The sequence below is a fragment of the Pangasianodon hypophthalmus genome, chromosome 16 (assembly GCF_027358585.1).
Source record: "Pangasianodon hypophthalmus isolate fPanHyp1 chromosome 16, fPanHyp1.pri, whole genome shotgun sequence".
Classification (NCBI taxonomy): domain Eukaryota; kingdom Metazoa; phylum Chordata; class Actinopteri; order Siluriformes; family Pangasiidae; genus Pangasianodon; species Pangasianodon hypophthalmus.
In genome coordinates this window covers 16,785,550-16,802,736 of record NC_069725.1, presented here as the reverse complement: position 1 = coordinate 16,802,736, position 17,187 = coordinate 16,785,550, and the positions used below count along the sequence as shown (strand labels likewise).

Below are 17,187 nucleotides of genomic sequence, written 5' to 3'. Positions count from 1 at the left end.
AGTAAACACAAAACACAGTTTTTAAATGAAAGTTTTTATTATTAAGGGAAAACAAAATCCAAAACTACATGGCCCTGTGTGAAAAAGTGTTTGCCCCCCCCTGTTAAAACATAACTGTGGTTTATCACACCTGAGTTCAATTTCTCTAGCCACACTCAGGCCTGATTACTGCCGCACCTGTTTGCAATCAAGAAATCACTTAAATAGGACCTGCCTGACAAAGTGAAGTAGACCAAAAGATCCTCAAAAGCTAGACATCATGCCGAGATCCAAAGAAATTCAGAAACAAATGAGAAAGAAAGTAATTGAGATTTATCAGTCTGGAAAAGGTTATAAAGCCATTTCTAAAGCTTTGGGACTCCAGCGAACCACAAATGGCAAAAACATGGAACAGTGGAGAACATTCCCAGGAGTGGCCGGCCGACCAAAATTACCCCAAGAGCGCAGCGACGACTCATTCAAGAGGTCACAAAAGACCCCACAACAACATCCAAAGAGCTGCAGGCCTCACTTGCCTCAGTTAAGGTCAATGTTCATGACTCCACCATAAGAAAGAGACTGGGCAAAAATGGTCTGCATGGCAGAGTTCCAAGACGAAAATCGCTGCTGAGCAAAAAGAACATAAAGGCTCGTCTTAGTTTTGCCAGAAAACATCTTGATGATCCCCAAGACTTTTGGGAAAATACTCTGTGGACTGAAGAGACAAAAGTTGAACTTTTTGGAAGGTGTGTGTCCCATTACATCTGGCGTAAAAGTAACACCGCATTTCAGAAAAAGAACATCATACCAACAGTAAAATATGGTGATGGTAGTGTGAGGGACTGGGGCTGTTTTGCTGCTTCAGGACCTGGAAGACTTGCTGTGATAAATGGAACCATAAATTCTGCTGTCTACCAAAAAATCCTGAAGGAGAATGTCCGGCCATCTGTTCGTGACCTCAAGCTGAAGTGAACTTGGGTTCTGCAGCAGGACAATGATCCAAAACACACCAGCAAGTCCACCTCTGAATGGCTGAAGAAAAACAAAATGAAGACTTTGGAGTGGCCTAGTCAAAGTCCTGACCTGAATCCTATTGAGATGCTGTGGCATGACCTTAAAAAGGCGGTTCATGCTTGAAAACCCTCCAATGTGGCTGAATTACAACAGTTCTGCAAAGATGAGTGGCACAAAAGTCCTCCACAGCGCTGTAACAGACTCATTGCAAGTTATCGCAAACGCTTGATTGCAGTAGTGGCCCAACCAGTTATTAGGTTAAGGGGGCAAACACTTTTTCACACAGGGCCATGTAGTTTTGGATTTTGTTTTCCCTTAATAATAAAAACCTTAATTTAAAAACTGTGTTTTGTGTTTACTCATGTTATCTTTGACTAATATTTAAATTTGTTTGATGATCTGAAACATTAAAGTGTGACAAACATGCAAAAAGATTGGAAATCAGGAAGGGGGCCAACACTTTTTCACACCACTGTGTGTGTGTGTGTGTGTGTGTGTATATATGTATATATATATATGTATATATATATGTATATATATATATATATATATATATATATATATATATATATATATATATATATATATATATATATATATATCTCACGCACACAGTGGATATAAAAAGGCTACACACCCCTGTTAAAATGGCAGGTTTTTGTGAAGTTAAAGAATGAAACCAAGATAAATCATGTAAGATATTTTACCACCTTTAATGTGAAAGTGTACAAATATTGTATAATATATAAATTCAGAATATAAATTTTAAATTTGCATCCCTAATGAGCAAGCCAGAGGTGACGGTGGCAAGGAAAAACTCCCTGAGACAACATGAGGAAGAAACCTTGAGAGGATCCAGACTCAAAAGGGAACCCATCCTCATCTGGGTGACAACAGATAATGCAACTATAAATAATTCCCTTATATAATTGTGTAACTACATGGTCAAAAAGTGCAATTGTGTAACCAGGAAATTCATTATAGTTTTCATATGAAGTCTATTTTGTTGAAGTTATCAAACTGTTCACTGATGGAGATACTGCAGAACTGTTCGTAGCAAATTGTAGTCCTAAGCCATCATGGCAGAACTGTTTGTATCAATTGCAATCCAAAGCCATCTTCATGGTTTCTAAGTGGTACCATCCAGAGTAATTTCATGTATCTTTAGACTGTCCATATGGGCCATATGGGCCATATGGGCATATGGGGCATATGTCCTCAGCAGCAGTGAGTGTTTTCAGGATCACTAATATCTCAGGTGTAGCACGTGTAGGTCGAGAGAGAGGGAGAGAAACACAGATGATTAGGTATGATTATTGTCATGTAGTGGTTAAAGACAATGAAAGTTGTGTGCAGAGTGCAAGCAGGGACTTTGGCAAGACTAGCTATGACAGCATAACTTAAAGGGAGAACCAGAAAGTAACACAGACATGAGGGCACCCTGGGACATAAGTGGTCAGCCACTTCACTGTCAACAAACCTGAGTGAATACGTGAGATTGTGGGGGGACTACAGCATCCAAACATCCCAGTTCACCACAACACTCTTTGCCTGTGAACCCTCCAGACCTGCTCCTTTACCTAAGAAAAAAGCTATTCACAAAAGGCTTGACTAAACAAATATGCAGCTCTTCAATGTTGCCATAGATCTATTGGCAGCCTCCCTGTTAATTTTTTGTCTTGTCCTTTTGTAAATTTTGGAGGGATGTCCTGTTCTTCGTAATGTCACTGTGGCACCCCATTTTCTACACTTGTTTAAGATGGCCTTCATGGTGTTCCATGATATATCAAATGTTTTATACAAATTTCCTGATCGATACCATTTGACAGTGAGACCCTGTATATGCTTTGTAAAGCTCTTTGCGGACCATGGCTTCAGCAGTCAGATGAAACCAAGAAACCAAGATGCCAAGGTAAACCTACAGAAACAGCTAGTCTTTTTTGGGGTTAGAATCAGAATAATTTTATTGATGACAACTGTATGATAATTACTTTTGAACATGAGATTGAATGTGATTGGTTCATTCTGATCACAGCCACATCCCCAATTATAAAAGGATGTGCACGCTTATGCCGTCAGGTTATGGTAACTTTTGAATTTTTTTCTACTTTTTCCTAAAATATTTCTGATTGTTTTTCACTTAATTTTTATACGTTATAATTTCACACTGAGGGTGGACAAGTTCTGACATTATTTATTTTGGTTTAATGTTTTTTTACATCACAAAAACCTGCCATTTTAAAAGGGGTGTGTATACTTTTTGTAGTTGACATGTTGGAAGCAGGAAAAATGGGTAAGCGTAAGGATCTGAGCGACTTTGACAAGTGCCAAATTGTGATGGCTAGATGACTGGGTCAGAGCATCTCCAAAACGGCAGGTCTCGTGGGGTGTTCCCGGTATGCAGTGGTTTGTATCTACCAAAAGTGGTCCAAGGAAGGACAGCCGATGAACTGGTGGGTGCCCAGGGCTCATTGATGCGCATGGGGAGCGAAGGCTAGTCCATCTGGTCCAATCTCACAGAAGAGCTACAGTAGCATAGATTGTTGAAAAAGTTAATACTGGCTATGATAGAAAGGTGTCAGAACACACAGTGCATAGCCACAGACCTGTCAGAGTGCCCATGCTGACCTCTGGCCACTGCCAAAAGTGCCTACAATGGACAGGTGAGCATCAGAACTGGACCATGGAGCAATGGAAAAAGGTGGCCTGATCCGATAAATCACATTTTCTTTTACATCATGTGGAAGGCCGGGTGCGTGTGCATCGTTTACCTGGGGAAGAGATGGCACCAGTATGCACTATGGGAAGAACGCAAGCTGGCGGAGGCAGTGTGATGCTCTGGACAGTGTTCTGCTGGGAAACTTTGGGTCCTGGCATTCATGTGGATGCTATTTTGACACATACCACCTACCCAAACATTGTTGCAGAGCAAGGACACCCCTTCATGGCAACGGTATTCCCTAATGTAAGTGACCTCTTTCGGCAGGATAATGCGCCCTGGCACACTAAAAATTGTGAATTGTTCGAGGGAATTGTAGGAATGTAGGAATGACAAAGAGTTCAAGGTGTTGACTTGGCCTCCAAATTCCCCAGATCTCAATCCAATTGAACATCTGTGGGGTGCGCTGGCCACCAAGTTTGATCCATGGAGGCCCCACCTCACAACTTACAGGATCTGCTGTTAACGTCTTTATGCCTGATACCACAGCACACCTACAGGGATCTAGTGTAGTCCATGCCTCGATGGGTCAGGGCTGTTTTGGCAGCAAAAGGGGAACCAACACAATATTAGGCAGGTGGTCATAATGTTATGGCTGATCGGTGTGTATATATACATAGTCAGATCCGGAAGTATTTGGACAATGACAGAGTTTTTGTGATTTTGCCTTTATACCCCACCACAATGGATTTGAAATAAAACAATCAAGATGTGATCGAAGTGTAGACTTTCAACTTTATTTTAAGCTGTTCCACAAAAATATGGCATTTACTATTTAGGAATTACAGCCATTTTCAACAAAGTGCCTCCATTTTCAGGGGCTCAAAGGTATTTAGACAAAGTGACATAATTGTAAATATAACCATAATTTTAATACTTGGATGAAAATCCTTTGCAGTCAATGACTGCCTGAAGTCTGGAGCCCATGTTCTCAAAACTCAAATTCTGAGTTTCCACCCTGGAGATGCTTTGCCAGGCCTTCACTGCAGTCACCTTCAGTTGCTGCTTGTTTGTGGGTCTTTCTGCCTTCAGTCTTGTCTATCAGTGAGTGAAAAGCATGCTCAATTGGGTTGAGATCAGGTGACTGACTTGGTCATTGAAGAATATTCCATTTCTTTCCCTTCAAAAAGTCTTGAGTTGCTTTCCCAGTATGTTTAGAGTCATTATCCACCTGCACTGTGAAGCGGCGTCCTATCAGTTTTGTAGCATTTGGCTGAATGTGAGCAGAGAGTATAGCCCTATACACCTCAGAATTGCTACTTCTGTCAGCAGTCACATCATCAATAAACACCAGTGAGCCCATTCCATTGGCAGCCATACATGCCCATGGTGACTACATGTTACCAATGGTTTGCACCTTGTTGTAAACCCTCTGTATTTACATTCATGAAGGCGTCTCTTGATTGTAGATTTTGACAATGATACGCCTACCTTCTCCAGAGTATTCTTGACTTCTGTTGATGTTGTGAAGGGGTTTTTCTTCACCAAGGAAAGGATTCTGCGATCATCCACTTTAGTTGTCTTCCGTGGTCTTCCAGGCCTTTCGATGTTGTTGAGCTCACCAGTGCTTTCTTTCTTTTTAAGAATGTACCCAACTGTTGATTTGGCCACACCTAAGGTTTTTTGTTATCCCTCTTATAGATTTACGTTGTTTTTTTCAGCCTAATGATGGCCTCCTTCACTTGCATTGAGATCTCCTTGGACTTCATATTGGTAGCTCCAGTCGAACAGCTGCCAAATGCCAACTCAACACCTGATATCAACTCCAGACCTTTTATCGGCTTCATTTGTCTTGAAGTAACGAGGGAATGGACCACACCTGGTCAAATAACTTCTTGTCAGTCAATTGTGCAAACATCTTTGAGCCCCTGAAAATGGTTTGTTTAAAATGGCTATAATTCCTAAATGGTAAATGCCATATTTTTGTAGAACCTCTTAAAATAAAGCTGAAAGTGTACACTTTGATCAAATCTTGATTGTTTTATTTCAAATCCATTGTGGTGGTATATAAAGGCAAAATTACAAAAACTCCGTCATTGTCCAAATAATTCCGGACCTGACTGTGTGTGTATGTGTGTGTGTATTACACACACGCACTGTTATGGGGAAAAAGAAAGTACGCCCTCTGTAAATTCTATGTTTTCATTTATCCAGGCCTAAATAATTACCAAGGAGGAAAAAAATAAGTAAACCATTTAATTCACTAACATGTAGAACCACCTTTAGCAACAATAACTTGAAGTAAACATTTAAACATTTTCTGTAGGAGTTTGTCAGTCTCTGATCGTTTTGGAGACGTCTATTTATGGTAGACTTTGTCATACATGGGCAATATACATTAGAAATATAGGCGTGAAATGATGTTTTCATTTTTAACATCTCATAAATCAGAAAGTTTGAGTTCTTTTAGATGCTAATTGCTAGTTGCTAAAAAAAAAAAAAAGAACTAGAACATGTGTGATAGATATGAAAAATTGAAAGATCTGATGTGCTGTAGTGTGGCTATGCAGAGGGCCAAATTGGCTCCAAATCATGAAAGAATTTTTTTAGACGAATTACCACTCACTTTTTATCATCATCATACACCAATCAGCCATAACATTAAAACCACCTACCTAATATTGTGTATGTCCCCCTTGTGCCACCAAAACAGCCTGACCCATCGAGGCATGGACTCCACAAGACCTCTGAAGGTGTGCTAAAGTGTGCTTTAAGTTCTATCTTGAATTTATTCTCTACTGGTAAGGTAGGTTTCTGACTTTGTGTACTATCTACTTGGCTCAGTTGGATCTAGATTCTTGCCACTAGAATTGTTGTATTATTGAATTGTTGTATTGTTGAATTGTATATTGTTGATTCTGTTGTGGTGTTTGGAAGTGTCTGTTAGTCTATGCTAATTAGTTCTCTCAGGTGACTAAACAAGAGTAGTTTCAGTCTTCCTTAAGGTGTGAATTGTGGGCAGGGCTTACTAAGATATATTGAAGGTATTCCGCTACAGGCCGCTAGAGAAACATAATTTGCAACAGTTAGACACACTAATTTAGGAAGTGTCAACTTTAATGGTATATATTTTTGTTTAGTTAAGTGATACACGTTCCCTCCCAATTTTTATTTTCACTAACCCCACTCCTGACTAAGCTGCAGACATGTGCCTCAAACCAATCTCTGTTGTTGCCTCTCACAGTCCCAGAAGCTTTCATGCACAAGCCAGAGGCCGCACTACCAGTAACCTCATCTAAATGTAAATGTAAATGAAAGTGTGCTGTGGTATCTGGCACCAAGATGTTGGCAGCTGATCCTGAGGTGGGGCCTCCATGGATCAGATTTGTTTGTCCAGCACATCCCACAGATTTGGAGGCCAAGTCAACCTTGAACTCTCATGTTCCTTAAACCACTCCTTTTTGATCAAGGTCTGTTTATTGAATGTTTTCAGAGTGTATAAAGAACAAACAAAATACGAACAACCAACATCAACCCTGCATATCAACCCACCCACCCACCCACCAGATCAACCCTCCTAAGTTAAACCATTCACTTTATCTTTTTTCAGGAAAATATTTAAAGTAAATTAAATAAATTAGTAATAAATAAGTAAACATACAGGGATTTACAACATATTATGGGATTACATTATTTGCTTAAATTTTTTTTTTACAAATGTCAAGAAAGGCTGCCAAATATCATAAAATTTCAAAACAGACCCCTGAAGAGAATATCTTATCTTCTCTAGTTTAAGATATTGCATAACCTCTTCAATCCAGTGAGAATACACAGGGGGAAGAGGGTCTTTCCATCTAAAAAGGATGAGTCGCCTGGCCAACAAAGTGCAAAAGGCCAGCATATTGCACTTTTTACTGCTTAGATGCATATCCTGTGGTATAACACTGAATAGGGCAATAAGAGGGGATGAATTGATTGACTCCTTTAGTATTTTAGAAAAAGTATTAAAGATAGGCTGCCAGAAATGTAGAAGTCGTGGACATGTCCAAAACATACGCATTAAATTTGCAGGAACTTGTTTACATCTGTCACATGTGGGATCTAGCTCTGCTCTAATTCTAGACAGCCTAACCTTTGACCAATGAAGCCGATGTACTATTTTGAATTGCACAACAACATATCGTTGACAAATGGATGATGAATGAATCCTACCATTTTTTGCCAAATTGTATCTGAGATTTGTTCATTTAACTCCTCTTCCCATTTAATTTTCAAATGATTCAGAGTTGCCAAATTATATACGTTTAGAAGGCTATATATCTTACCAATAATCTGCTTTAGATCTTTCCCCAACTTGAAAATAGAATCTAGCAGAGAGATATAGGGATATTGTGGGAAGCAATCAGAGTGTGAAGCTATAAAATTCTGCAGCTGTAAATATCTAAAAAAAAGTGGGACCTAGGGATATGAAATTTATTTACTAGTTGCTCAAACGATGCAAAATTATTTTCTATATAAAGGTCCTGTAATGAGGTGATCCCACTCTTAAACCAAATACCAAAGGCTCCATCCGACACTGAGGGGATGAACATGTGGTTTTTAACTATTGGAGCAAAAAGGGAGAGGCCACGGAGAGCGAAGGACCTTCTAAACTGATTCCAAATTCTTACAGAGTGCATCACAATGGGGTTAACAGTGTAATGAGAAATGGGCTTAGCTAATGGGAGTTCGGAGCATAATAAAGCTGATTAGGAGGTGGACCCACAGGATATACTCTCCAAGAATAGCCATTTGGGAGCGCCGGAATTATTTATGTCACTCATCCAATACGTTAGCACTCTAATGTTGGCCGCCCAATAATAAAACAAAATATTTGAGAACACCAAACCACCCTGGGATCGAGGCTTCTGCAGTATGCATTTCCGTATACATGGGTTTCTTTTGTTCCAAATAAAGGCTGATATGAGCTTGTCTATGGAGTTACAGAAGAATTTTGTCAAAAATATAGGAAGATTTTGAAACAAATAAAGGAGCTTTGGTAGCACATTCATTTTGATGACATTAATCCTTACACATAAAGAAAGGGGCAGCAAATCCCAATGTTTAATATCTTGTTTCAGATCAGCTATCAGAGGAATGAAGCTAGCTTTGTAAAGGTCTTTATGATTGTGTAATCCAGATTCCCAGATATTCTAACTTTTTTGTGCTGATTATAAAAGGGGTTGAACGAAATTAAATATTTCTGCCAGTCATATTGATTGGCATTAGTTCACTTTTTTGAAGATTTACTTTGTAGCCGGATATCTTACCAAATATCTTTAACATATCCAGTAGTCTAGGGAGACTTGATAAAGGGTCTGACAGGAACAATAATAAATCGTCTGCATAAAGTGATACTATACACTCCTGATAACCTCTACAAATTCCTTTAATATTAATATCCCGTCGTATTGCTAAAGGTTCGCGAACAATAGCTGTGACAACGGACAACCTTGTCTTGTACCTCTTTGCAATTTAAAATAGACAGAGAGGTTATTATTGGTACGCACTGTAGCCATTTGGGACGAATAAAGAATTTTGACCCAGGTTACAAACTTTGGACCAAAACCAAATTTTTCCAGGGTATGATTGAACCCTTTCTCAGCATCAAGTGATAGTAAAATCTCTGGAATGTCTGGTGGATTGGGACCATAAAGAATATTTAAAAGGTGCCTGATGTTAAAGATTGAGTGCCAGTTTTTCATGAAACCTGTTTGGTCTGCTGATATGATTGAAGGGAGGGAGACCTCAAGACGATGGGCCAGGAGCTTCGCGAGTATCTTTATATCAGTGTACAAAAGAGATATCGGGTGGTATGAGTTAAACTGAAGAGGATTCTTATCTTTTTTTAAGATTAGATAGGTGATGGCTTCAAGCATAGTAGGAGGAATAGAATTTGAGAAAAATTATTCTTTAAAAAAGGAGTGAAGAAGAGGGGCAAATAATTCTGAAAATGTTTTAAAGGACTCGGATGGATAACCATAAGGTCCTGGAGATTTTCCACTTGGCATACTCCTAATGGCCTCTTTAACCTCTTCAAAAGAGATATCATTCTCTAGCTGAGCAGCACATTCAGGATCCTCTCTAGGGATACCAAGGTTATGAAAAACATATCTAAAGCAGATTGGTCTTCTGGTGGTTCTGAGGTATATAGGGAAGAGTAGTATTGATGAAAGCACAAATTTCATCATAAATTTTAGTAGTATTAATGAAAGCACAAATTTTTGAAATTTTTCAAATGCTCAATATGTTTTAGACCTTGTTCATCAATAATTTCAGGTATTTATTGATTGATGTAGCTGATGTGCTAATAATTTCCCAGCCTTCTCCCCATACTTGTAGTAGCCATGCCTGGACTTTAGGATAAGATATTCTGCTTGACGTGTTGAAAGAAGATCAAATTCAGTTTCAAGTATCAGGCATTGTTTAAGGATGTCGTCCAAGGGTGAATCACTATATCTCATGTCTAATTTTAAAATATCATCTGTCAATTTCCTAAGTTGTTCAGTGTTAACTTTTCTCTGCATAGCACTATATGAAACCTGCCCCCTTAAGTATGCCTTCAGTGACTCCCATATGGTTGAGGATGACACTTCCGGGGTCTGATTGTGGGTAAGAGAGAATTTTATTTCAAATTTAATAAAATTTACGAAGGCCTCTTCTGAGAGAAGCAATGGGTTATGCCTCCATGGGCGATGACCCGGTTCAGCCCCAGGTATGTACATCTCCATGGTCAAGGGGCCATGGTTGGAGATAACTATGTACTGATATTCGCAAGTAACCACCTTTTGGGAAAAGTTTTTTATCAATAAAGAAATAATCTATTCGTGAGAATGTCTTAGAGGAGTAAAAGGTGTAGATGTAGGAGTGCGGAAATGCCAAACATCAGCAATGCCATATTCCTGGAGGAAAAGTTGAATTGCTTGAGCTGCTTTTGACTCAGGCATTATTTTGGAAGAGCTGCGGTCAAAGTTTGAAGAGAGTACACAGTTTGTGTCCCCACCTAGGATGAGATGATGTGTATCCATATTAGGGATTTGGGAGAAAGTATTGATGAAAAAAGCACTATCATCCCAATTTGGGCGTAAATATTAGCTAAAATAACTGGGAATCCATACAATTGACCAACTACAATAACATAGATTCCCGAAGGATCTGATTCTATGCTGGACATCACAAATGGTATATTTCTACTAATTAAGATAGCTACCCCCCTCACCTTGGAGCCAAATTTAGAATGAAATGCTTGCCCTATCCATCCACTTCTGAGTCTGAACTGGTCAGTGCTGCGAAGATGTCTCCTTGAGGAACGTGATATCAGTTTTAAGATGTGCAAGTACCTTTCTACGTTTCACAAGATGATTTAAAGACAACATTCCAACTTACAAAGTTGACCAGACACCCTGTAGTCTTTCCTGGATTATTTGAATCAACCATTAGAAAATGCAGTGGAGAATATGCAGTGAATAAGCCCCAAAATTTCAAAACAGTAAAAAATTAAACATGTAAGGCAGTTAACAAAACAAACAAATATTACAGGTCTGGTGGGTCCCTGAACCCTGTCACCTAAATGAACATATATATACATAAAGAGAAATAAAAAAAAATTAAAAATAAATATATCTATGGCAGCTGCTTTTGATAAGTCAGAGTCATAAAATCCATCCTCATGGAGGAGATGAAATAAATATAGTTAAACAGCAACATAAATTAGGGTAAGAGTGCCTTACACGCAACTTGTAAAGAAATCATAATACCTCTTGATTGATAATATTATGGGATTAACAATTGTTTCAATATGAAAGGGCATATACAGATATGTAAACACAACCATGGGAGCCAGTATTACTGACAGAGGTGTGCACTTACCCAGTGATGAAAAGGGAGGCAATTGCCTAATGCCACCCCTTAAAACACTATATGAATAAAGACAACCAGTAAGGGCAGTCACTTCAACATAGTTATCTGTCAAAAGTTCCACATGGTGGCCTCTGCTCAAGGGAAGAGAGCAGTTCAGGAGAAGTGTGGATGCAACATCACTTTCCAGCCTCTGCTGCGAAGATAGTGTTCTTTACATAAGTTTTTGCCTTCTCTGGATCCAGGAATTCCTTGTTGTCTCCATTATATGAAATGCTCTCAGAGATGACAGAATGTCCGCCTTCAGGTCCACGACGTCGATTTCTAGCTCTGACCGTGGAGAGGGCGGTTGGTCACAGTGTTCTGTGAAAACTTGTGTTGAGGGGGCGTCGGGCCTAGCGTTCGAGGACCCGGTGTATTTGTATTTACGCAGCTTGGACGTCATTGCCGTAGCGTACACAGTTCAAACTTGCTCTGGGGTATCTCAGATGAGTTCGAAAATGATATTCACATCAAAATGTAGAAAATGTACAGTAAAATAACAATTTTTGAAAGGTTAGACAGGAGCTTGGCTCAACACATCATACTCCATTGTTGGCTCACTAGCGCCAAACCCCAAACCACTCCTGAACAATTTTTGCAGTGTGGCAGGGCACATTATCCTGCTGAAATAGGCCACTGCCATTATGGAATACTGTTGCCATGTGTACTTGGTCTGCAACAATGTTTAGTTAGGTGGTACATGTCAAAGTAACATCCACATGATTGTCATAACCCAAAGTTTCCCAGCAAAACATTGCCCAGAACATCACACTGCCTCTGCCAGCTTGTCTTCTTCCCATAGTGCATCCTGGTGCCATCTCTTCCCCAGGTAAGCGACATACATGCACCCAGCCATCCACATGATGTAAAAGAAAATATGTGACCAGGAGGTGACCAGGTCACCTTCTTCCATTGCTCCATAGTCTAGTTTGGAGCCATGAGTATTTTGACACCAAATTAGTGAAGAATGGCCAAAAACCCTAGGACTAGTTCACAAAAGTATATTTTGCATATTATGGGAATATGCCCAAGGGAAAACCAAGGGAAAAATAAATTAATTTGTTTGTAGGGCTCACGGTTCATGAGATATGGACCAAAACGTAAAACTCTGTGCTGCAGGTCATTAAGCCAGTTGGGCCCATTAACCTTGCCTGAGTAGCGGGAGGGAGTTCTACCTGTTGACTAAGTTTTAGGATTTATGGTTTGGTCTGCACAATTGATTTTAAAGTAGAAAAATAATAATGAGCAGAAAAAGAAAAATCCTAACCTAATCCTTTGGTGCTTGGACTACTAAAAATCCTAACAATTACAATAGGGGTAGAGGCACTTTGTGCTTGGACCCCTAATTATGCATATTGTATACTAGATGCCTGTTTAGCATATACTGGAAGAACATATGTGGACCATCTTTGAACTCTTGGCTGAAAGAGTTAGTAATGGAATGAATTTATGGTCGTTTACGATAAAACGTAAACGAGGAGTCTTCTGTAAAATATGGGGTATATTTTTGGAATTTATGAAGGAGTCAGAAGGTGGTACAAGCCCCTGACATTCCAATTCCCTAATTGTATTCCAATTACATTCCAATTATCTTAATGCATCTTTGTATGTATTGAGAAGGGGTGTTTGTTTATTTAATTATTTATTTCTTCTTATAAATTCTTGCCCTTTTGCCTGTTGACATCAAATGTGATACACATACAGTGCATGGGTTTGAGAATGCCTATTAATTTTGACACATAGTGCTGTACGGGGTGGTATAATATTCAAATAACTTTTACTCTGAAAATGTAGGTCCAATGCCCCAAGGCCCTAGCACTCAAAGGTTGGCTGGGCTGGAGCTGATTGATTAAAAAGTTAGAAATGTTTGCTCATTGTCTAATTTTAAATGAAATATATGATCCCTCCCAATTATAGGGTATTATATCTAATACAAAATTCACTCGGGTGAAAGTTTGCACAACATCTCATAAACCCATCATGCAGACTCCCAAATTTCCTACCTGTAAATATGACTTCATTGGGTGTTCTAGTGTATTTCCCAGTTTCCATCACCACATCACACATAGCAATAACCCTGAAAATTTCCTTGAACTTATTTCTAGTAGTTGAAATTTTGTATAGACAGCATGTTCAGGTCTGTTGCTGTGAATATTAGATTTCAGCTTTCGTTATTAATTTGACTTGTTGCTGTTTGCTAGACACCCCAGTTAAGAAAAAGAAGCTGGGGAAGAACCCTGATGTCGACACCAGCTTTCTTCCAGACAGGGAAAGAGAGGTAAAAGTTTTTGACTTTTGATACACTTCCCTACCTGAAGGTTAGACTGTATGAATGAGAAGAGACCTACAACAATGAACATACCAGGACTTGTACCAGTGAACTGTACAAAAAACATTTGACAAAATATATTTATTTAGAGGAAAGTTAGAATGTGTTTTTCAAAGCACAACCTGTATGATGTTTGTTGGGCTGTGTTCAGTTCGAGCTACCACAGTGACGTGGCAGCCTTGTCAGCTGTCCTGCAAACCAGAATTTTAGCATTCACTAGCATTCTGGTATGTAAATAAACCTTGCCAGGACTTTGAGGCAATTTGATTGACGTGGCAAGCCACCACAGACCTTTTCCTGTACCGCAACTCGCTGAGATTTGACAGTCCAACATCATCTCCCCATTTTTATTACTTTATTTCTTTTTATAGAACTTACTTATAGTTTTTGATTTTATAGTATTTGCTACGTATTGCTATCATCAGCATTGAGATACAATCACAAAACCTGATAAGTATGTTAATTTATGGTGCTGTTATAGTTTGTGTCACTTGACAAGGGTGCTTGGGCCCTGCAGATTGCCACATGTGGCTATATTGTTTTGTGTTTAAGCGAGTTGGGTTGTGTTTACATGTGTATTTACATGTGTGCCATTGTGCGTTTTCATGTGTCCAGGAGGAGGAAAATCGCCTGCGGGAAGAGCTTAGACAGGAATGGGAGTGTAAGCAAGAGAAAATCAAGGGTAAATTATCTGAAAATAACAACAATTATTGTATGTATCTGAATAGGAATGAAGCTGTTGTAATCTATTGTACTTATTTGTACTCTTCTATGGGAATCTTAAATATTTGGTATTATTAATTATTTACTTTTTTGTTTCACAGGAATCTGTACTCTGTGTTTTGATAAACCAAGATGGTTAAGTGTGTTGAAGCTAAGCTGTCGAATACCATAACGCCCATTATTACATGTGTGTGAGCTAAAGAGAGAGTGAGAATCTTAAATCAAAACTTTGGTGATACTTTGGATTCATTAAAGCTCAGCAGGAAATCTCAACAAAAGCACTGTTGTATGCAAAAACTGCAGCATTGCAATAAAATACATTGGCAGCACAACAAACCTGTGGATTAATGCATAGGATGATGTTAACCAAAGGAGAATCTGCAGCTAAATTATGCAACAGGTCATGCTAGTATGTTTCAGAGCTCACTACCCCCCAGTTAATGCATTATTAAAATCAAACGTGTTTGTTAACATTAGTTAATGCACTGTGAACTAACATGCACTAACAATGAACAACTGTGTCTTTATTAACTAACTCATTGTTTGTTCATGTTAGTTAACACATTAACTAATGTTAACAAATGACACCTTATTGTAAAGTGTTACTAATATTTTTTTATTTGTGAACTGAAGTTCAGCTGTTCTTTTTAATAGTCAACTTATTTTCGGGTCATCCTCATAAAAGCTCTGTAAACACAAACACAGACACGAAGATATATCTTTCATTTGATCAAGCTGAATGCTCACTAAAAACTAAGTCATCACGTTTTCAGGCCATTTAAAATTTTCATTTTTGACGTGACACAAAGCAGTGATGTGAGTTGTTTACTTACTTTATAATTAGTCAATAACACCATCATTTTGTCCATTCAGGCCGAGAGCTCGCACAAAAACGAGGCGGGATTTATCGAACAAACCTATCACATCCAATCATAACCGATCATATCTGAGCATTGCCTCCTCTCACGTGACTTTCCCCCATTCATTGTCAATTACCCCCCACTAAACCCACACGGCATGTTATGGGGTCTCTGTTGTAAGTCAATGGGCTGAGGGGAGGCAAGCCTCCGCTGTAACTTTACCTGACAGTGTTACTTTATAAAAACGAGTGACTTTTATACTTTTAATGTCATTTTTAGTAATATTTGTGTCGTTTTATTTTTGCAATATCGATTATTTTCTCATCCAATTTTTTGAGGAGACACTGCCTCCCTTGCCTCCCTTGCCTCCTCGGAGGAAGCGCCCCTGATATACATATACACCTATCAGCCATAACATTAAAACTACCTGCCTAATATTGTGTAGGTCCCCTTGTGCCGCCAAAACAGCTCTGACTGAGTCATGGACTCCACTGACCTCTGAAGGTGTGCTGTGGTATCAGGTACCCAGATGTTACAATCAGATCCTTTAAGTCCTGTAAGTTGCAAGGTGGGGTCTCTATGGATTGGACTTGTTTGTCCAGCACATCCCACAGATGCTCAATCGGATTGAGATCTAGGGAATTTGGAGGCCAAGTCAACACCTTGAACTCTTCGTTATGTTCGTCAAACCATTCTTGAACAATTTTTGCAGTGTGGCAGGCCATATTATCCAATATTGAAAGAAATCACCGCCATTAGGGAATACTGTTGCCATGAAGGGGTGTACTTGGTCTACAACAATGTTTAGGTAGGTTGTATGTGTCAAAGTAACATCCACATGAATGCCAGGACCCAAGGTTTCCCAGCAGAACATTGCCCAGAGCGTCACACTGTCTCCGATGGCTTGCCTTCTTCCCATAGTGCATCCTAGTGCCTTTAAAAATCAATTCATTTTTATTTGTATAGCGCTTTTAACAATGAACATTAACAACTGTCACAAAGCAGCTTTACAGAAATAAATACATTCAAATTAAATTAAATCAAAATCAATTATAAATATGTGAATTTCCATGCTGTTTGAAATACTACCAATTTAGTTTGATGTCATTTACGTTTGAATTTTTGAGTGGTCTGTTATACGGTGCATTTGTGATCGTTATACCATGGTGCATCTTTTTCTCTCTAATTATTTTTCTTTTAAGAGGAGCTACCTTATCTACCGTGTAGTGGAACGTTGATTCTAAGCATTCAGTTGCCTCGTCAAGTTCTTCGGGATCAGACGGTGATCCAATCAGGGTTGGTAACTCTGAGAGATTACTGATAGAACTCTGTGCAGTTGCTGACGTGAACATACGTTTGACGCGGTGGCATAGCAAGGTACATATATTATGATTAAGACGCATTTTAAGTGAGGTAATGCGGAAATGTGACTATATTTTCTATATTTAATCCGAATGTTAGTATTAAATCAACAATGTGACCACCACTATGACTGGGTCCGGTTACGTTCTGATTAACCCCTACTGAATCTACAATGGACACAACCGCTGTTCTCAAAGGGTCTTCTGGGTCATCAAAATGAATATTAAAGTCTCCAACAATTAATGCTTTGTCTGAAGAATCAACTAAGTTAGAGATGAAATCTGCAAATTCACAAAGGAATTCAGAATATGGCCCTGGGGTCT

General features: G+C 39.0%; 1 protein-coding gene across 4 annotated transcripts in view; it reads left to right on the top strand.

Moving 5' to 3' along the window:
* The window catches only part of fam50a (family with sequence similarity 50 member A), a 48,153-nt gene that overhangs the window by 15,155 nt on the left and 15,811 nt on the right, over positions 1–17,187 (top strand). For 2 of the 4 annotated variants that reach the window (XR_008304097.1, XM_053240473.1), the window contains exons 5-7: positions 2,849–2,905; positions 13,792–13,868; positions 14,535–14,601. The exons of 1 other annotated variant lie outside the window; for it this stretch is intronic. Coding sequence is in view for 2 of the 3 variants with exons in the window: in XM_053240473.1 (XP_053096448.1) it covers positions 2,849–2,905; positions 13,792–13,868; positions 14,535–14,601 (201 nt within the window). In the remaining variant the exon portion in view is untranslated. The remainder of the gene's footprint in view (positions 1–2,848; positions 2,906–13,791; positions 13,869–14,534; positions 14,602–17,187) is intronic. One more of the 4 variants, XM_026920437.3, reaches the window with a different exon arrangement.